This window comes from Phoca vitulina, unplaced genomic scaffold (genome assembly GCF_004348235.1).
Source record: "Phoca vitulina isolate PV1807 unplaced genomic scaffold, GSC_HSeal_1.0 scaffold6, whole genome shotgun sequence".
NCBI lineage: Eukaryota > Metazoa > Chordata > Mammalia > Carnivora > Phocidae > Phoca > Phoca vitulina.
In genome coordinates, this window is record NW_022589709.1 from 34,856,965 (window position 1) to 34,878,200 (window position 21,236).

Here is a 21,236-nt window from a genome sequence, read left to right on the forward strand (position 1 = left end):
ACTATATTCCTAAGGGTCACCTAGCCTAGTCATTCAGGAATATGAGCTTTTGAGACCCTCTTGTAGACTGAAAACAAAAACAAAAACAAAAACAAAATCTATTTTGCCTGGAGAGGAACAGGAGAGTCTTTAACCTAGGAAACATCATTATTATTTCTTCAGAATATTTCTGCTTCTAGTCGTGAAATTTGTATCAGTGGTGAGCACTGTTGTGTTATAATCCTTTCACTTTGTTTGTTTGAAAAAAAAAAAAAAAAAACTCAAGAATCACTAATTACCACTGCTTCCATTTTACCAATATGTCTGCTCCCTGATTTCTACCTAAATTCTGGAATTTTATTGAATTGTACATTTTTAATACATGCTAATATTTATTTAGATGGATAAAATAACCCAACCTGTGTAATTTTTAGAATTCTTTTTCTAATTTTCCCAACTTCTGCCCCATCTTATTTATAATGAGCTGATACATTTTGAATGACCTTGGACAAATCATTTAACATCTGTGGACCTTAATTTTCTCAATTATTAGATAAGGGATATTTGAACTGGGTAGCATCAAAGGCCCTTTGCAGTTCTAACATTCTGTGGCGTGTGTGTGTGTGTGTGTGTGTGTGTGTGTGTGTGTGTGTATTTGGATAATAAACCTTTTGCAAAAAAAAAAAGAGCAAAAATGCCAAGTGGTGGAGATGGTTTCCATTGCAGTGGATTATGTATTTAACCATGACAGTCACCCCATCATCAAGGTCCTGCCAGTGTTTTTTAAAGCATTGGGTTGGTGTTGCCAGGGCTTCTGGCCAGGTTCCACAGAATAGAAAAACCACCGCAGAAGACGTCTACAGCCCCTGCTGTCTTTCTGATGTACTGTTTTAACACCTGCCTTTCAGATTGTTTACTCAGAGCCACTAGACAGAGGGATAAATACTTTTACCATCTCATATTAAATGGAGACGCTAGAAGTGGACTCCTTGTTATGAAACAGCAGTTCAGATACAGTCCCAGATTACCCAACTCTGTCAGACCCACTGCTGCTGTTTATATAAGGAGCCCAGGGAATTGATTAGCAGTTGGGTCTGGGAAGAGAATTAGGTTCTCCCACAGGCTTTATTAAAAGGGCTTTTCTGAGGCAAATGTGAAAAAATAAAAATAAAGCCTTCTGCCCACTTTGAACCTCACATTTTCTTGCTTTACTTTTTTTTCTTTCTTTCTTTTTTTCTTCAGTATCTCAGTTCCATAACTACTTAGAGCACTGAGGTTTTCTTCATCTGTAGCTGGTCTTACCTTAAACCAGAGGACTCCTTCCTGGATGAATAGGCACAGACCGATGGGGAGGCAACAAGCAAGTGATCTTGGCATAAAACTCAGTGGCCCAGTGTGTCTGGATTGCTCTATCAGCATTTAAAAGAAGTGGGTTACCCCACAACTGGCTGTTTAAAGGAAAAATGAGAGTGGAGCATCCGGGTGGCTCAGTCAGTAGGGCATGCAACTCTTGGTCTTGGGGTCCTGAGTTTAAGTCTCAAGTTGGGTAGAGCTTACATTAAAAAAAATAAAATAAGTAAAAAAAATAAGTAAAGGAAAATGAGATAAAGGTGAAGTGAGTGTACTGGGGGTAGGAGATTCATGTACCAGTAACAGCCTAGCATTAGGCCCCAGCTAAGACCTCACTGCTGTCATATCCCTGGCCAGATTCTAATTTCTTGTCAAACATCGTACTTACACACCTTTTAGGGGCAAAATGAGCCTCCCTTATTTGTCCACCCTATGCTTACTTCAGGGAGGGGTGGGGGTAAACTCAGGAGACCTTGGGGCTCTCCTGAGACTGAGGATCAGAGGTGGGTCAGATATACAGAGGAGGTAGGGCAGCCTGGAACACACTGGTACTGCTGTCACTTTTTATTTTTATTTGCCTTCCTTGCTGGCTTGAATTCATTCTAAATGATCAATCATGGTATGTGTGAGCTTAGCTAGCTAAAAAACATTACGCTGTCCACTCCCCTCCCTAGGGAAGAGTGGTAGGGAGGGCTCCATAGTCAGCTTTTTGGGGGAAATGTAAGCTAAACAGGTTTCAAGGGGGAGGAGAGTGTGGAATTTATAGCATTTCCTAAACTTTTGTGACCCTGGCTTTATGTTTTTTTCCGCACAAATTCCTATTAAGATTTCAAGGAACAGTACTGTTTGTTAATACTGTTCCAACTGAGAAGTGGTAGATTGGAAGGTTTGCATTTGCCATATTAGAAATTCCAGTGTTTCCTCAGACGCTGGCATCCTGGCAATATGGGAAAATACAGACCACATTGATTCTGGCTCCTCTGCTGTCTGCTTGTTCTCTCGCTGTCACTCACTTTGACACTTCGCTAGGCATCAAATGCTGATTCAAAGTCTGCTAGTGAACAAAGCAGCCACAGCCCTGCCCGTATGGAGCTTACAACCTAACACGAAGCTGGCAGACATGAGGCATCTGTTCATAAAACCTTTCCTACAAAGAAGTTCATGTAGGAAAACTTGGGTACTAATAACAGAACCTTCCAAATGCTAAGTGAGCACTTTATACCATTTGAGCTTATCCCATTGAAAGCCTCAGTTTTCTCATCTGTGACATGTGACCATGCCTGTTTCGTCATGCTGCTATAAGACTTAATATGTGTAAAGGTCTTAGCACAGTGTCCCCACCACCACCACTTACTTGGTTCATGGTAAATATTAGTTCCCTGCCCATCTGACACTGATCTAGCTATCTCTAAGAAAAATACAGAAACCAGATCTAAGTCTATCTCCAAAACTCTAATCGTACCTTAATAGCTTTTCTTACTACTGGGCAGTGTTCCTTTAATGTTGAGTTCCTTTGTTGTGCAATATTTTGATCTGATATTTATAATTCGTTATGTCCAGACAGTAGAGAAATATAAGAGCCAGTGAGATATTTGTCCTTTCTCCTTTATTCTAGGCAGGATTGTGTCAGACAAATAGCCCCTCTGGCTAGGCCTCAGGACCCCAGCATGGACAGAATTACTATTAAAGCTCCTGCCCGGTTAAGCTGTTTTCACACCAGACCAGACCAGATCAGACCATAGCACTTAGGAGACTACTTTTACTTATCCATTGTTTCTAGTTGCTAGTCTTGTTCCTAAGGCACTTGCCCCACATTGTATGTCATTACCAGTTCTCCCCACTCTTTAACCAGAGGACACAGAGTTGGAGGTTTAGGGTATTCTAAAGGTGCTAAAAGATTCCACTTCAGAAATGATAAAATGAGGGTCTTCTACAGTTTCATTCTAATTTTTTCTTCAGGGAAGAAGGTTTACCAGGTTTTGTCAGGGATCAGCTATGTCCTCATGGCTCTGGACATCCACGTGGTATCCAGATTACTTCAGCCCACAGATACTTTCTAGAAGTAGCCACTTGCCAATTACCAATGTTAAGTTTAAGGGGAAAGTCGGTTAATTACCAAATGGCACTTGCCTGGCAGGAATGATGTGAGGGCCTCCTTTTTACCATTTTCCATTCCTCTAATTCACCGGTATAGCCTCAGCCCTGCAGTGCAGATGTCTGCTTGTCTAGCTCTCTGAGAGTGTTTTTTGGTTGGTTAGTTTTGATTTTGGTTTTGACTCCTAAAATGTGTTACGGCCTGTTGAAAAGGAATATGTCTAGTGGATGTCCTGCTGAATGTTGACCCCAAATTATGCCTGACTCCCTTCTTTGAGGTTTTGAATCTGTGATATTAAGATAATTCCCCAGCTCAGCCAAAAGTATGGTCTTAGATACAAGTATTTCTCATGTTTCACATGTGCTACATTCTGTCTGCCAAAGAAATGACATATAATAATGTAGATTTAAGTTCTGTAAATGGCACAGGTAAACATGGAAATTTATTTCCACTTGACATGAACTACCTATGAACTTAAAATTTCTAGTCTGTTGGGGTGCCTGGGTGGCTCAGTCATTAAGCGTCTGCCTTCAGCTCAGGTCATGATCCCGGGGTCCTGGGATGGAGCCCCGCATCGGGTTCCTTGCTCAGCAGGAAGCCTGCTTCTCCCTCTCCCACTCCCCCTGCTTGTGTTCCCTCTCTCGCTGTGTCTCTCTCTGTCAAATAAATAAATAAAATCTTTAAAAAAAAAAAATTTTTTTCCAGTCTGTTGCTACATGTACCATGTCACTAATGTACCATATGTAGCTAAGTGACCAGAATAATTCTGTATATGTATTTAGTCCAATAAACGTTTCTATCAAAACAATTTCAAATCCGTAATTTTAGGCCATTTATTAGAAATGCTTTCTGTCTGTATATCTCTTTAAAGTAAAAACTGAAATAAAGTGGCCTTAATTCCCTCTAGAAATGAAGAAGTACCTATATCAGAGTTGAGGAAACTGAGATGCTCATTATGTTCTTACCTGCAAATGTGTAACAATGTCATTTCCACTGGACTTCAGGGAAAAGAGTGCAAATTCGGAAAGCACCTCAAGCTGTTTCAGATGCAGTACCTGAGAGGAAACGGTCAACCCCCATGAATCCTGCAAATACGATTCGGAAGACACATGGCAGCAGCAGTGTTTCTCAGCGGCCGTACAGGGACAGAGTGATTCACCTACTGGCACTGAAGGCCTATAAGAAACCTGAGCTGCTGGCTCGACTGCAGAAAGATGGTGTCAATCAAAAAGACAAGAACTCCCTCGGAGCAATTCTACAACAGGTGAGACATGTGGAGAGAGCTCCTTCCTTGTACTTTCTTGTTGAGAAGCTCATTTAAGAAGGCTTCGTGTTGTTGCTATTTGAGGTAGAGAAATTTCAGGATCATCTTCATCGATGGTATATGAATTATAACTCTTGAATATTAAGTCATCTTGTTTTAAACATTTAATTAAAAAACTAATTGAACTATAGGCATTTATAGTAGGTTTTATAAGTTAGAGGCTACTGAATTGTTAATTTAAAAAAGTAAATTTCAAGTCATTATCTTCATTTGGATTAAACAAATTTTGCTCTGAAATTCCATAAAAAAAGTAAGAAGTTTTTGATGTCTCTTTTTTGGTCTTGAATCACCTAAACCATTGCTGTTGTATTTATTCATTTATATGGGTGAAGTTGTACAATTTATTTTTATCAGTCTTTGGTTGGTATAAGCTAGAATTTTTTTATCTATGAGTTTCAATTGTGTCTTGCCGTGCATGCTCTTTACTCTCCCTTTTTCTACCAGTGAGTATGCTGAGATCATTCACTTGTCTTCATTAAGGGATTTGAATGTGTATTAGCTTTGATCAATTACCTTGTAATCACAAGCTTAAGTATAAATGTTGGAGCTGGAGTTATAAATTAGGAGATAGCAGTGTATAGATTAGCTAGTGAAAGCTTTAGAACTGGGACACCTGGCTGGCTCAATTGAAGGAACATGCGACTCTTGATCTCAGGAGCATGAGTTCGAGCCCCATGTTGGGTGCAGAGATTACTTAAAGAAAAAAAGAAAAAGAAAGAAAGCCGTAGGGCTGAATGAAATAGTCTTAGGAGAAGATGATGACAATGAAGAAAATAGGGCAGAGGATAGGTCCTAAGCACTCTAGCATATAGAAGAGTGCACAAAAAAGACAAGAAAAAAAGAGGGAGGAGGAGAAAAACAGGAGAAGCCCATTATGAAGCCTAGAGAAGAGATGGGGTATTAAGTCTACATAGTCCCGAGGATAATAGGAAAGCTAAGCATTGTTGGTATTTTTTCCACTTTGAGAAATCGGGTTGTCTCATCCTAATGTATTTGCAAATTTGAATCTTAAGGCTACCATTTTCTTTCTTTTTTTTTTTTTTAAAGATTTTATTTATTTATTTGACAGAGAGAGAGCACAAGTAGGCAGAGTGGTAGACAGAGGGAGAAGTAGAAGCAGACTCCCCGCTGAGCAGGGAGCCCGATGCGGGGCTCGATCCCAGGACTCTGGGATCATGACCTGAGCTGAAGGCAGACGCTTAACGACTGAGCCACCCAGGCGCCCCAAGGCTACCATTTTCTACTTTATAACATTAACATTAATGTTAAGCTGTAAGAAAAGCATAAACTATCATAATACGTTTGATAGTACTTTAAAAGGACACAGAAAGAAGTGAAGATATTGAAAAAGACCATTCCAGTAGGAAATGACAGGAGGAATACCTTTCTGCCAGCCTTAAAAATGACTCTTGGTTTGGCACTTGAATCCATACATTTGTATTATTAATGGAATCTAGGCCTGGACACTCTAGGAATTGCCATTATACGATAAGAAAAGATTACACTTAAGAATAAACTGGCTGACTAATAACAGTAATTTGGGGGTTATTTTGCTGTATGTTTCCTTTTATTGGTTTTCGGGAATTTCAAGGACTTTGAATAAGTGGTTCTTCAGGAGAACTGGCAGCCACAAGAAGCAGGCTTAGCAAGCCAAGAAAATGACAGACAAGGGCATCAGAATTGATACTATTTATGGAGATAATTTCTGCTGATTGCTCAAGGGAAAGTTTATAACCTAGCATTTAGGCAGTGTTTGGTTTCTACTTAATACAAATGATCAAGGATTTTTACTGTGGTTCAAAACTAATGGCGTTAATGACCAGAAGTAAATACTGAAGCTGTTAAACCTCACTCCTTAGACTAGAAAAACTTGATTTAAAAAAGTAAAAAAAAAAAAAAAGAACAAAAAAAAAAACTTCCCTCCACTTTTTGCCTAATGTAGGCTGTTTGAATAGAAATATGACATACAGTGGATGTTCAGGGAAAAAATATTTAGCTACTTTTATAAAGTTTTTATTTCCCAAATAAAGTCAAACAGCATTTATTGAGATCTGGCATATGCAAAACTAGCAGTGCCTTTGGGGCCAGTTGGTACAGTTACTTTCAGTGTAAATGCAAAATGTTGCCTGTTCCGGGTTAGGAAGTAGCAAAAAGATCTAATGCTCTGTTTTCACACCATGTACCAGGTAGCCAATCTGAATCCAAAGGACCTCTCATATACCCTAAAGGATTATGTTTTTAAAGAACTTCAGAGAGACTGGCCTGGATACAATGAAGTAGACAGACGGTCATTAGAGTCAGTGCTCTCAAGGTAAATTTTTTTTTCCTTTAAAAAAAATTTTAGTCATTGTTACTTTAGTGTTGAGAAGGAAGAAACAAGGGTAAGCTTTTTATCACGAACATTTGACAATTCTCTCCATAACTGGAACGTGTGTATCCTTTACAGAAAACTAAATCCATCTCAGAACGCTGCCAGCACCAGCCGTTCAGAATCTCCCGTATGTTCTAATAGAGATGCTGCATCTTCTCCTCAGGTATTCATAAAATTATATAATCATAGCCCTGAAGTGAACCTCAGGGGCCACCTAATTCAGGTGGTCTACTTATGGATGAGAGAAATGAGGCCCAGAAGCTGCACAGCTTGCCTGCCCAAAGTCACATAGCTAGTTAGTTCAGGGCAGAGCTCCCAGCTCCCAGCCCAGACCTCTTTTTCTCTACATAGCTTTGCTTGTCAAAGTGCTTAATATCTACTTTGTTTGTCCATATTTAAAGTTTACATTGTATTATAAGATTATCTACTTTTCCATTAGATCACTAACTAGAAGACTTACCTAGTCCCATATCCAGTCTCAAATTATACAGAAAATTGAAGATATTTAATATTATCTGAACCATGTTCGAAAAAACTTTTCTTAGGGAAAAATGTTTCTAAAATAAGCAAATAAAAAATTCTGTCAATTTCAGACATGTCTCCTTAATGTACTTTTTTCATTTAGATCCCAATCAGAATTCTCCATTTAAACCTCACTCCTTCCAGCTTAAAGTTTCCCCCAAGAGATTCCTTGGTTCCGTGGTTTGGAGGCTGACACTGGGACAGACGTATCTACCCCAGTGCTACTGACAAAGTGCTCTGCTCTCTGGACCCTCCTCCCAAGGATTAGGGAGATGGGACAGATGTGTGGAGAACAGTAAGCATGCTATGGGCACAAGGCTATTCATATATCAAAAAATGTTAGAAACCTGTTGTGAGGAAGAGAGGAAGAAAAAATAAAAGCAATTCTGTCCTTGTATGTACATTGTCTATAGAAGCCTCACTTTTAATGCCAACCAACTTCCATGAAGTTATTTATACTCTGATCTAATTATATAATGGCTGCCAAATCAATGATGCTAAACTGAAAACAGAATAAATTAATGGGATGATTAACTGTTATTTTCTTCCAAGCTGAAGTTTAGGCCACATCATTACATTGGATATATGCTTTGTACTTTTCAACTATCTGAATTTTCTTTTTAATTTAAATATTGTTGCTGGATTGGGCTAGTATTAGCATAATTTTTAAATTTTTTGAAACATTAATTCCATATCATTTTTGTGGACTTGTCATTAAGACTTACTTTCCAATCCACTGAAGAGATATATTTACAGGGAAGAAATTGAATAGCATTTCAGCACTGATGGAGATACCTAGAGAAATTACTTTGAAGGTGCTGGCTGTTCCCATTTTAAGACAGGTGAAATAATAAATGACAGCCAAAATATTCATAACTGGAACATCTTAGCACATTAGAGGAGATTAAGTAAGTGTAGGCTTTTATTGCCCTTTACCTACCCTTCTTAGTTCTGACAGCGTGAAATGGTACAAACTGCTTTCTCCTCTCTCTTAATATAACTAGGTCAGCTGTGGCCCACAGAGGAAGGAGGTTACCTCTATTTAATACTCTCCGAAGTGGTATAGCCCACATAAATTGGCTCTTGAAGAACTTAGGGTGCGGCTATATGATCAGAAAGTACAAGTACTCCAAGAAACATATATTTGCCAGATTCTCCTTTTTTATGTTAGGCATGAGAATTTATTTCCCTTTTGTTTTTGTGGATTGTTTGTTCCTGCTTAAGCTTGCAGAATGGTTAACATAATGCCGGTGATAAACTTAAGAATGAGTAAAATTATTCAGTTGTTCATATGGTAACCAGTGATGCATGTGTTGAGTTTTCATACAAACTGGCTCATTTTTTTTCTCCTTCTTCCCCCCCCCAGAAACGGCTTTTAGATTCAGATTTCATTGATCCCTTAATGAATAAAAAAGCTCGAATATCTCACCTGACAAACCGAGTGCCACCAACATTAAATGGCCATTTGAATCCCCCCAGTGAGAAATCTGCCGCTGGCCTCCTGCCGCCCCCTGCAGCCGCTGCCATCCCTACCCCTCCACCGCTTCCTCCAACCCACCTGCCCGTCTCCAATCCTCCTCAGACTGTAAACTCTAACTCCAATTCCCCCAGCACTCCAGAAGGCCGGGGGACTCAAGACCTACCTGTTGACAGTTTTAGTCAAAACAGTAGTATCTATGAGGACCAGCAAGATAAATATACCTCTAGGACTTCTCTGGAAACCTTACCCCCTGGTTCAGTTCTACTAAAGTGTCCAAAGCCTATGGAAGAAAACCATTCAGTGTCTCACAAAAAGTCCAAAAAGAAGTCTAAAAAACACAAGGAGAAGGACCAAATTAAAAAGCACGACATTGAGATGACAGAAGAAAAGGAAGAGGACCTTAAAAGAGAAGAGGAAATTGCCAAGCTGAGCAACTCCAGTCCAGATTCCAATGAAGGTATATTTTACATTTGTAAAACCAACGACATGTGTTCAGTGAATGAGCAGAGCAAACTCATCATGAGTGTGAGATTATGCTGTTTGTAATTAGTAGTGCTTTTTTTATCCATTGACCTTCTGTTATTAATCTTAGTGTTGTGGTATTGAGCAGATTTTTTTCTTGTATTTAACAGCAGTCGTTTTCAGTCTTTTTAGCCAACTATTAAACATAGTTTCTATATTTGAGAATAAGATGGTAACATTTGAAAATGACTTTATTATCCTCTAGAGACCCCCTTCTAGAAGGTAGACTGTGTTGCTCTTTCCCTTAACTGCCAGGGTACAGCGCAACCTCAACGTGACCTATTATATGCCAGTCTTGAACTAATTTAACCAGACACACAATTAGCGATAAAAATAATTCTTTTCCTTCTTTGCCAAAGAAACAGGGTCACCCCTGCCTTAATTAATATTAACACAGGAGAAATGTCAAATTCTTTATAAAACAGGCAAGGTAAGATTGCATATGCAGATCCATCACATCATCGTTATTCAGAGTGAAAGTTTGTCTTATGTAAGGCTATTGGCAATTTGCTTGATAGAGCTTAAGAAATTCTTTTTCAGTTTTAAGAACCCTGTTTTAGTAAACTAGTATTAATTGTTATTAGTAAAATTTAACCATTTCAAGCTTTTGGAAACTTTAAACGCCAGCTATGTAGAGATGCAAAGAAGCTTATAAAGCTAATCAGTAGAAAAGACCACTTACCTGAGGTATAATGATCTTTAACACCTAGGGACAAAATTCTATTTTTCTTATTTTAAAAAAGTTGTCCTCTAAAACTTAATGTCCCCCATGCCAGCACATCGAAGATTCAAGCCCATCATTTAGCATTGCCGCCAGTTTTAAACCCAGCTTACCTCAAGCAAAATTCTCTAGGAAAATACAACCTTAGAAAAGTTATTCATTTAATGAATAGAGTTTAAGGAGTGTTGTCTTTCTGTAATTTGCCCATAATACTGGAAGTCTGTAATCCTTAGATTTAACTGACCATTTTTACCACATGAGAGGAACTTTGCAGATTAGTATGATGCAGTGCCTTCATTGACCTGGACTGAATATACTGCATATCAAAGCTTATCTGTTGAAACATTTAGATCAGTATGGTACTGTATAGTGGCCCAAAAGGTAGATGTAAGCTTTTCTCCCTCGAGTACTACTGTACTTGAATTTGCCAGGTCAGGAAAAGGCAAGAGGTAATAAAACCTTGTGTTCAGAGTTAGCAAGCCATGTTCCTGGTTATATCCCAGCCTCCACACTTCCCACCCTGAGATGGTGATCCTGAATCAGGCTGGTGTTGGGGGGATTGGGTCCCAGTATGTTGAGACCTACAGCACAGTTTGAGTGTTTCTCAGAGTTGGAGGCCTGGAGAAGCAGACCTAGTCTTTGAATCCTCCACTGAGGATGTAGTACCTCTCAAAGACAGTTGAGATTATCCCAAAATACTGAGGATAGATCCAGACCCACAGCCCCTGAATCTATTGGAATTTATCTGGTGTTTGTAGCAAAGCAGCAGCCAGGTGAGATGCACTTAATGCCTTTTCCTTTAAGACACAGGCTGTTGTGAAAAAAAGACTCAGGCTTGAGTCAAACACACACACACACGCACGCACGCACGCGCACCCGACCATGAACAATAAGCCCACAGAGTCTGCATAATCTGTTTACTATACTTGGTCTTTTAAAATATTAAATCAAGAAATTACAGAATTTTCAGTTTATTTTATATTGAACATGTATGTTTTGCCACAGGCAGGATTAGGATTTGAGTTATTTAATTCTACTCTGAATGCTAAAAAACTACCCTATAAAAAAGTCTAAACATACCAATAGGAAAAGGTGGTGCATTCACACAAATAGAATACTGACTGAGGGATTTTACATACTTTCACAGCATAGCCCTGGCAGTCTATTTATTTGTCTATTTATTTATTTTGTCCTTTTAAAAACAAATCTGAAGTATTATGAGATGTAGAGATGGGAGGGGTGTAAATCGTGATTCAGTAATGACTTATTTTAAATTACTTTAAACTGACACGGGAAAACTTCTTGGCTGCTTCCACCGTCTGCATACAAAAAGGGTGGCAATAAAATACAGTGACCAGAGCAGTCTGCTACCTGACTTCATTGTCTCATCTGCCTTGTTTGAATCCTATGAAAAGTAGATGTTGATGTAAAATTTGTATCTTCTGTTGTCTGGCTGCATCTGCCACCACAGTCTTTGAATTGCTAGGCAGATGCCACAACTGTTATGGAAAGAATAGAAGACTGACCTTGGGTTCAGATGGAATTCCTTTATTATGCACACACTGCAGCAGCCAGGGCACTCTCAATGCCTGCCCTCACTTCTGCTGGCCCTGGTCATGGGGCCTCCATTGTTCGGGTTCAGTTGTATGCCTTGCTCACTGTTGCTCATTGAGCTGGAAGAATAGATTTGGAGGAAGAGTGTTCCAGATGTTTCTGATCTATTTTAGAATTATAGGCATTTTATAACCATACTGTTTGGTGAAAGCCTGAATCTTTTTCTTCGTTGTAGGAGTTAAAGAGGGTTGCACGGCCTCCACGGAGCCTTCTTCAACAATTGAACTCCCAGATTATTTGATGTAAGTTCAGACGTCTGCCAATGGGAGAGAACTGTTTAATTTTAGAAAGTTTGCAATTTCTTTTCCCATAATTCGCAAATCAGAAAAGAAGTTCCAGAAATAGAGTCCTGGAGCCACCCCTGCATTTGAAAGGCTGCCATTAAGCCTGCTTGTCCCAGATCCACCCCTGTCTGCCTGAGCAGGTTGTGCCTCCCCCTGCTCTGAGCTCTGCTCCTTGGGCCTTTAAGTATAGAGAAGCCTGTCCTTTGTTCCGGGGCCAGGCCAGGCATTTGATTATGGAAGATTTCAGGGATCTGACTCTTCAAAGCTGACAGTCTATCAATGCACATTCACTTGTTCCCCCTGAAGAGAGAGTTTATTACTGATAAAGAGCTTAAACCTCCGCAGTTAATACAAAGTACAGATAGACTGATTTTCATTTAAATAAAGCTCTGCCATCGAATTAATTTTAAGAGGAGAGAATAGTAAAATTTGATCATTTCACTTTAGTATCGGTTACAATGTTTTTCTTGTTATGGCAACAAGTTGCTAAATGCTGAGCTGGAGACATTTTTGTAACTGGTTATCACAGAAATTATAACTTGTACACATAATTCTAGCTTTTTTATAGACTCAGAGGCTTCTGTAAGAAGAAATAATTAAGTTGCAAGAGCCTGGAAAAATGAAGAGTAGAAGAGCAAACAGATTTGACTGCAGGATAGCTTTGAAAATGAACAAATGGGCAAAATAATTTGAATGTAGATTGGAAAATGAACTCTGAGCTGTATAAACATTTTTTCTCTCTTAGTAGCATCTCATGATGGACAAAGTTAAACTATGCTGTTTGGCACTCCATGTACAACGAAATGTTCATTTCTAAAGTAGAGAACATTTTATACTTAAAATGTGTTACCTTTGCTTAACAGTAGTGTGAAAGCTATACTTCATGGGGAACGATACAGCATGAAACCATAATGCTGGTTATCATCTCTTAACTAGAAAGAACCCAAGAAACCATGCTGAGTCCTCTCTCATATGAAGTGGTATGGTTTTAGACTTCTGAGGGAGCTTTGAAAAGCAACCACCACTGAATTGGCCCAGGAAGGCTTGGGTTGGGGGGACAGCTCCTGGCTTCACTGATGAGAGAGTTCACCTCTCCTTTTGCAAACCCACTTCTCCTTAAAAGTCTTGTGAAAGTTGCCCCCCTCAAATGACAACTGCAGTACTGTGCTCTCATTCTCTTGTGATTTTGGATCTTTGGATTTTGAATTCCCCGTTTTTTTGTAATAGTGATACAGACTGGTTATATGTGACAAAATCATGTGGGGAGACTAAAAAATAATTCTAACCCTTTCCCCATGGATTCAGGATGTTGCTGTGTTTTGTCAGCTTAACCAATTCATTCTATATTATAAAACTTGTTTTTAACTCCCTAATCTGAGGATGGTTGCTGCATTTGCCTCATGTTTCTGGCTCTTAAAAATCATGAAAGTATATAACCTCTGTGATTATTTGCTTAAGTTATTTTATCCCAAAACTATCTGATATTAATACAGCAAATTTTCTTAAAATGGTGAGAAAGCTGGACTTTTCAAAAACACCAAAATTACAGAACTTAAAAGACTTTGGTTGTTTCATAAGAAAACCAAAAAGACATACAATAAAACCTTAATGATCAGCCTCTGAATAAGTCATACTTAAACCACAATATTCCTAATTTTTATATAATAAAAATTATATAAAATATAATTGTGGTTGTGAAATAGCCAAGCCCCTGAAAATTTTATTCCATCCCTGCATTAGGAACCAACTAGAGAACCATAACAGTTTTGTTTTGTTTTTTAAATAGTGAAATGCTTTTCGTTAAAATGCCGGTATAACCAAATAATCTTCTATAATAGCAACACAACTGTTGCCAGTTTGGTATTTTTCCTAAGGAAATTATTAAATAAAATACTGAGGGTGTAGCCTCGGTTGTGATTTTGAGAAAGCAGGGTATTTTATATAACAAATTAAGCCTGAGTTTCATGAGCAGTTTAGCCATTTTGGTTACATACACTTATCCCCAGGAACCTCTTTTCCCCACCCTGGGCTTCCTCTGGTGTACAGTCAGGACAGCCCTGTCTAGGAGAGGACTGCTTCTCTGCTTGGCTGGCCCCGTTCCTTTTACAGCAAAGACACCAGCAGGGCGCTTTAAATCAGCATACTACTGCTGTCTCAATTACACTTAGAAAAATAAACCTCCACAGTGTCTAACTCAGCATGAATAAAAATATTAATGAGGACATTAAGGTTGCACAGTTGCATCACTTTTCTCACATTTCCAACTGGACATTTTGCTCTCTCATTTGAATAAAACTGGCAAGATTATCTGAAACCATTTTTGAAGAGGACTGAACTCCAAGGTTTTCCCACAGTCAAGAATATATGCACGTGCCTGGGGCATGCTGAAGCACCTGCTACCTGCCTGAAATTGCTTTGAAATCTCAATTTTTATCTCAAAAAGTAAGGGAATTTTGCATTCCACGACAGGAACACAGAGTACAGAGACCCAGGCCAGACCCTGGTGTGATCCCACTTCCTGGAGCCACAAACAAATAATACTTTGTTTTTAATATTAGAATGCTGTTTTAATTTGCTTACCACTGACTAAACTGACACTCTGGGAAAATGGCCTTCCCTCACCCGTTTCCTAAAGTTATTCACAACCCAAAGTAAAACAGATTTATGGCATTTTTATTAAAAAAGTAAATTAGAATAATAGTGTACGCTGATGTTCAGTTACACAGACTATGATATTTTAGTGTTGAAAAGAACTAGAGAAATATGCCTTCCCCTTCACCCCCCCGCCTTTTTTTTCTGGTCTCTCATTTCAAAAGAAAACAATTACTCTTGTATTTTATACATTTGCCTAGTCAAACGTGGGAGGAAAGAGGTAGAGAGAACAAGCCGGAGGCACCTTGCTGGCAGCAGGTGTAAACGGCCAAAAGACAGACCTCCTCTCATAAAGCAGCAGATCTAGAGAGAGCTTTGACTTCAGCATTCAGTGACTATGTAACACTCTCCTGGTTTCATGTTACCCACCGAGGCCTTCTGTTTCCATGTGACTCATAACAGATGGGTTGGCCTCTGCCACTAGTGTGGTAGTGAATTACTTTGGATAGAGAAAGGTTTGGGAAGCTAAATGTGTGAAAGTGTTGTTTTCTAGTCACACTTCAGTCCCATCGCCACCATGTTTTTTTCACATTTACTTTCCTTCACTGAAGGTCTTAAGCTCTCCTGTGGGGTAATTTCACCTGGAAGTCGTCCGAAGGAGTGACATGGGAGCAAACAGTGGCAGGGGCAGCATTCAGTCTAAGGATACATGCTTGGATACGGTTTCTGAGTTTTTGGTTTAAATGTCAGGCTTATGCATCATGTTGATTCTATAGTCTCTCTCCATTTATCTTATTTCTTTTTTCTTATTAGAAAATATATTGCTATTGTCTCCTATGAGCAACGCCAAAATTACAAGGATGACTTCAATGCTGAGTATGATGAGTACAGGGCCTTGCATGCCAGGATGGAGACTGTAGCTAGAAGATTTATCAAACTAGATGCACAACGAAAACGGCTTTCTCCAGGCTCAAAAGAGTATCAGGTAAACATGTTTGCTCCTAGATAGGCTGACTTCCATATTTTACCCTCTTTGTTCTCTGCCTGGCCCATCCCCAGGCACCCTACTGGCCTTCAGAGCAGGTCTTCTGGCAAACCAGCCTCTCTGCAGCTTTTGGTCTTCATTTAAAATTAGCTAGGAGGGGCGCCTGGGTGGCTCAGTCGTTAAGCATCTGCCTTCGGCTCAGGTCATGATCCCGGGGTCCTGGGATCGAGCCCCACATCGGGCTCTCCGCTCAGCGGGAAGCCTGCTTCTCCCTCTCCCACTCCCCCTGCTTGTGTTCCTTCTCTCGCTGTGTCTCTGTCAAATAAATAAATAAAATCTTTTAAAAAATAAATAAAAAATAAAAAAATAAAATTAGCTAGGAAACTAAATATTGAAATAGTTCTCAAACATAAGTAAATACAATGAACTGTTTTTCTGTCAGTGGAAAAAAATAATGTTTTATATAGCATAGTATGTATAAAATATGTAATATATGCTTTAACTTTACGATTAACATAATAAAGAGAGTATCAAGAAAAAAGCAAACACAACTATTAGGAAAAAAAGTTGGATTTGGGATTCACTGAAATATTTGATTGCACTGCCAACTCAGACTATAGCTGCTAGTTCTGGTGCTGTTCCCCAAAATTGCTATTTCAAGTACATTAAAAAAAAAAAAAAAAACACAAAACTCAATCTGACACAAGGTAGGGAAGATATAGACATAAAATATAAACAGGGTTTAGTGCCACAGAGATTTGGGGTTTAAGTGAAGAAAAGTTTGGTATTTCCAGCTCTTCCAAAGACTGACATTTGTTAACACATACTAATCTGTTTTCACTTCCCGACTTTAAGTAGTGGTATTACCACAGCTGACAAACCAGAAGCCAGACCCACGTACTGGTTGTTCGCATAGTTAACAGGCAAAAGGATTAATATAAATGAATGTTTCCCTCCTTGTGTCGGCCACAGAAGTTGTCACACTTCACACCCATAGATGGTGCCTTCATTCTGGCCTACTACTGTTGTTCTGACAGGAATCTATGTAAGAGAATGAATGGGTTTCCCACAGTGGGGAAAACAGCCTGAGAGCATCTGCGCCTTAAAGACTCATGTGTCTTTCATTAGTGGGCCTTAACCTTTAAACAGGCTGACTAGAGTTACAGATTTTGCCAGAGGAATTCGTGTTTGAGGGTGCAAGAGGTCTTGATATATGGTGGTTTGGGGTTTGTTTTTTTAGATCTAGTTATTTACCCGTGTACCATGATTATATTTAAACTAAAATGTAACTCCAAAGACTGCTTAGTGGTTAGGAGGAGGCTCTAGAGCTAGACTGCCTGGGTTTGATTCCCAGCTGTACCATTTAATATTTGTGCGACTTGGGCAAGTTATCGAACTTTCCTCAAAATCTCCCTCCATAAAATAAGGTGATTATAGAGTTGTGCAAAATAAATGTAAGCATTTGGAAACAGCTTAAATCCATAGTACATAAGGTTACATAAGTATTAGCCATTTTCTCCAGCCTAGAGGTAATCAATAGTACTGGTTTCCAGTGTATTCTTTCAGAGGTCTGTGCATATATACACAAATTCATGTATGTGCCATATGTAATTGAATTTAAGATGTCATCGATTACAATATGCACCACGGTCTTCTGTTCCAGTAAGTTAAACTGTGATACATTATTTATCTGATCTCATTAAAATGATAAGAAATGTGCCTCTTAGAAGTCATGAAATTCTGATAAGAAATGTGCATCTTAGAAGTAATGAAATTCTTAGAATATCATTCTATTTCCCCTTTTAAACAAATAATATCAAACTGTATAAATCATTCTGTACTTTTTTCATTAAACAATATAATGCACCTTAGAGAACTTTATGTAAGTGCATGAAACATTTCCCCCTTTTTAATGGCCTCTTAGTATCCCTTTTTATGTATTAATGGACATTGAAATTTTGTGTACTGTCTTTTGCTTTACAACCGATACTGCAGCAAGTAACCTTGTACACACAGCATTTCACTCAGGCACAAGCAAATCTGAAAGAGAAGTATAGGAGTGCTGAGTCAGTTCTGCATTTGCTATTTTGATAGCAGTTGCCAAATTGCCTTCTTTAAAGATTGTACCAATTTACATTCCCATCATCAGTATTTCCGACACCCTTACTGAATGGGTCTTAGCTGTTTATATTGTCAAAAAGAAAAGTTGTTCCCTTCTGATTTTAATTTTTAATTTTGTAGAATGTTCACGAAGAAGTCTTACAGGAATATCAGAAGATCAAGCAGGTAGGAATCATCACTGTGGGTTTTCTGACCCGTGCTTGGGAAGTATTACAAATTCTGCAACCTAATTCCTCCCTGTTTTTTTCCTCTGCAGTCCAGTCCCAATTATCATGAAGAAAAATATAGATGCGAGTATCTTCATAACAAGCTGGCTCACATCAAAAGACTAATAGGTGAATTTGACCAGCAGCAAGCAGAGTCATGGCACTAAATCTCTGCTTGGACCAGAAGATGTGAATAAACTTAAGCTTATTTATTTAAAATTCCAAATGAGTTGCTCTAAGATTCTAAAAAAAATGAAACTTTGCTTGTTGAAAGTTTCAGTATGAGTAAACTTGAGTTATTTACTTTTTTTTTTTTTCTTTTCCCCATTTTACTTTGCTTCCCTGCATTTTTGAAGCTGCTTTTTTCTGGCCCTTCACCCCAGCCCCGCCCTACCCCCAAGACTTATGTTTGTCAATAGAAATAATTTTTTTTTTTTTTAGATATTGGGGATCCAGTGTCTATACTTCAAATCAATTTTTTCTTTAAAAACTTATGTTTGTCATTGGAAATGATTTTTTTTTAGATATTGGGGATCCAATGTCCACACTTCAAAGTTATGTGTGTTTAAAAAAAAAAACAGTAATGTGCAAGGTGAAATGCTTTTGGATAAACATAAGCCTATTTTCTGACCTTTCTTAATGCAAACTCTTTGCCTTAAATGGTAGAATATTTAGAAATTTGCACAAAATACAAAAAAAAAATTTAAACATTGTTTTGGAGGGTTAAGAAATAGAAAGGCATATGTGTATGTGTATAGATATGCACACACATATGTACATACAGGCTGACTTGATCTAGACAGTATATCCGCCCTGCAAGTTAACCCCCCATTGCAATGGTTGCCTTAAGGTGTTTGCTAGTTGTGTACATTAGTGTGGTTAATCATTAGCTACACTGCTTCCCACTTGGTTAGAGCAGTGGGAAGCATACTGTGGCCTACCAGCGTCTGAAAGCGTGTGCTCGACCTGTATGTGTGCAGAGGTGGTGTGGATGTGAGCGTGCATGGAGGAAAAAAGCTGCTACTCTCAGTAGGCCAAACGCTCAGGTTAAACAACTGACGAGTGTTACTGTAGGGGTTGTTTGTTTGTTTTTTTTTCTGTCAAATTGCTACTTCTATTGTGGAAGACAAAAGCATTTCCATTTCAACAGTTTGTCAGCTTTATTAATGTTGGGCAAAATCAATATGTTATGAAAATGAAACAGATCTATAGTTTTGGGGCAAAATTATAAAATTAAACATGTAGGTAACCTATTTATATACTGCTATAAAGTATTTTTTGAAGAGAGATATGCAAAGAAGCTATTACCTACATGAAATGTATATTTAAAGATTTTTTTTTCATCCTGGGAGCCAGGACTATAAAAAAAGAGTGGATATATTTAACCATAACATACTGTGATTCATCAAACAGCACAAACTTGCATTTCATGGAGTTTATCTGTTGACGTTGATTTAAACTATCATTTGTTTTATCATGTGGGAACATAAGTTATGTGGTCAAAAATATAAGGATTTTGAACTAATGTTGATTCAAGTTGTGTTGTCTTATCGTATTGTCTTTTCAAAGTGCTGCCAGTTGAAAAGGGAAGCATTATGTTTACAAATCTGTTTTGAAATGTTTGCCAAAATTTTGGTAGTATCTTTAATAAAGATGTTTGTCTCCAGCATCCAAAAAATAAATAAATAAATAAATAACTTTGTTGTGTATCAGTGTAAACCAGAAAATGTTGGTATCTAGAAAACCTGAGAGAGCATATAGACGAACTTTCCTCTTTGCAGTTCTTCTAAAACATTAACTGGAAAGAGTAGATAATATAGAAGAGTATACAAAAGTAAAAAGACTATACAAAGACTGATAAAAGACCCTGTGCACTATAACTCTATAACATTGCCACAGAAATTAGATTTCTATGTAGCATGGACCTCTTAAGGAATTGGTTTCTTTTAGCATTGAGATCCCTGGTGCTCTTCCTTTTACCTCAGAATTGGTACAATCATTACTAAATGTTCATTGATTTTAAACTTTGAGTTGTAAAAAGATAGGAAACTTAATTGGGGATAACTTTGTTCCTCATATAAAGGTGGAGTCTCCTAAGAGATTTGTCTGTAGGTAATGACCTCACTCGTGTCATTTCTTGGACAACTTGGCCTTTTAATCAAAGATTTCTGCTGCTATTTGCTATGAGCAGTGTTTCTCAAAAGCAAGGTGCTTGGACCACTTGCATAACCCAAATTAGAATCTCTGGGTATAGGGCCCAGGTATCCACACTTTCATAAGTAGCCTCCAGGTGACTTTTGCAAGGGAAGGTGTGAGAACCATTGGCTTAGATATGGCGTTAAACCTTTGGGTCTCTAAATCTCAAAGTCTTGAACTGAAGTTGAACTATTGGCTTTTTTTTTTAAGCCCATCCCTGTCAGCAGGCACAAATCACTCCGTCCCTCTACATGATCAACTGTTTCACTGCCAGCTCTTATTTCAGAACTTGTTTATGAACAAGCCTTCCAGTTGGCTCTTAGCCCTTGGAGCTCCCACCCACATACATCAGCACATCTTCTGGTTTACAAATTGGGTAATAATGGAAGCTGGAGATAGGTTATAAAAATCCAGCATTGCACATTCATAGACTTGACCACCTACCTATAAAAGCCTTAATTTAGATGTTTGTTGTATACATTGGGCACATCCTTGCAAAATGTTTATCTATCAGTTACAAATTTGAGTTATAAATCTCTGAATCTGCTATTACCTGAGGCTGCATCTCTTTTGAAGATGGGCATGAGCCTATTTAAATATTTATAATCATCCTTTATCTCCTACTGCAAGATTTTTAGATTCTCTCAAATAACTGCTGCAGGAATGAGTGGCCACTTAGTACCAGTTACTCCAGTGGAAGAATTTATTTAGTTGTTTTGAGAGACAAAGTAAGTATAAAACAGCATTATCAAGATGAGAGAAAGAGTTATGTTATTTTTGTATCACATTTCTTCTAAAATAATGTGAAGCACTTTTGAAAATTTTTACCAACAGATTGAATGAGCATCTGACTTAATACAAACCAAAAGGAACA

General features: G+C 38.3%; 1 protein-coding gene across 2 annotated transcripts in view; it reads left to right on the plus strand.

Moving 5' to 3' along the window:
• Positions 1 to 20,771, plus strand: part of ELL2 (elongation factor for RNA polymerase II 2) — a 70,044-nt gene extending 49,273 nt beyond the window's left edge. For both annotated transcript variants that reach the window (XM_032403970.1, XM_032403971.1), the window contains 8 exons: positions 4,429 to 4,688; positions 6,935 to 7,059; positions 7,195 to 7,282; positions 9,008 to 9,578; positions 12,154 to 12,220; positions 15,668 to 15,839; positions 18,081 to 18,125; positions 18,217 to 20,771. In XM_032403970.1, the coding sequence (XP_032259861.1) occupies positions 4,429 to 4,688; positions 6,935 to 7,059; positions 7,195 to 7,282; positions 9,008 to 9,578; positions 12,154 to 12,220; positions 15,668 to 15,839; positions 18,081 to 18,125; positions 18,217 to 18,333 (1,445 nt within the window). In that variant the 3' untranslated portion in view covers positions 18,334 to 20,771. The remainder of the gene's footprint in view (positions 1 to 4,428; positions 4,689 to 6,934; positions 7,060 to 7,194; positions 7,283 to 9,007; positions 9,579 to 12,153; positions 12,221 to 15,667; positions 15,840 to 18,080; positions 18,126 to 18,216) is intronic.
• Positions 20,772 to 21,236: the final 465 nt, after the last annotated feature.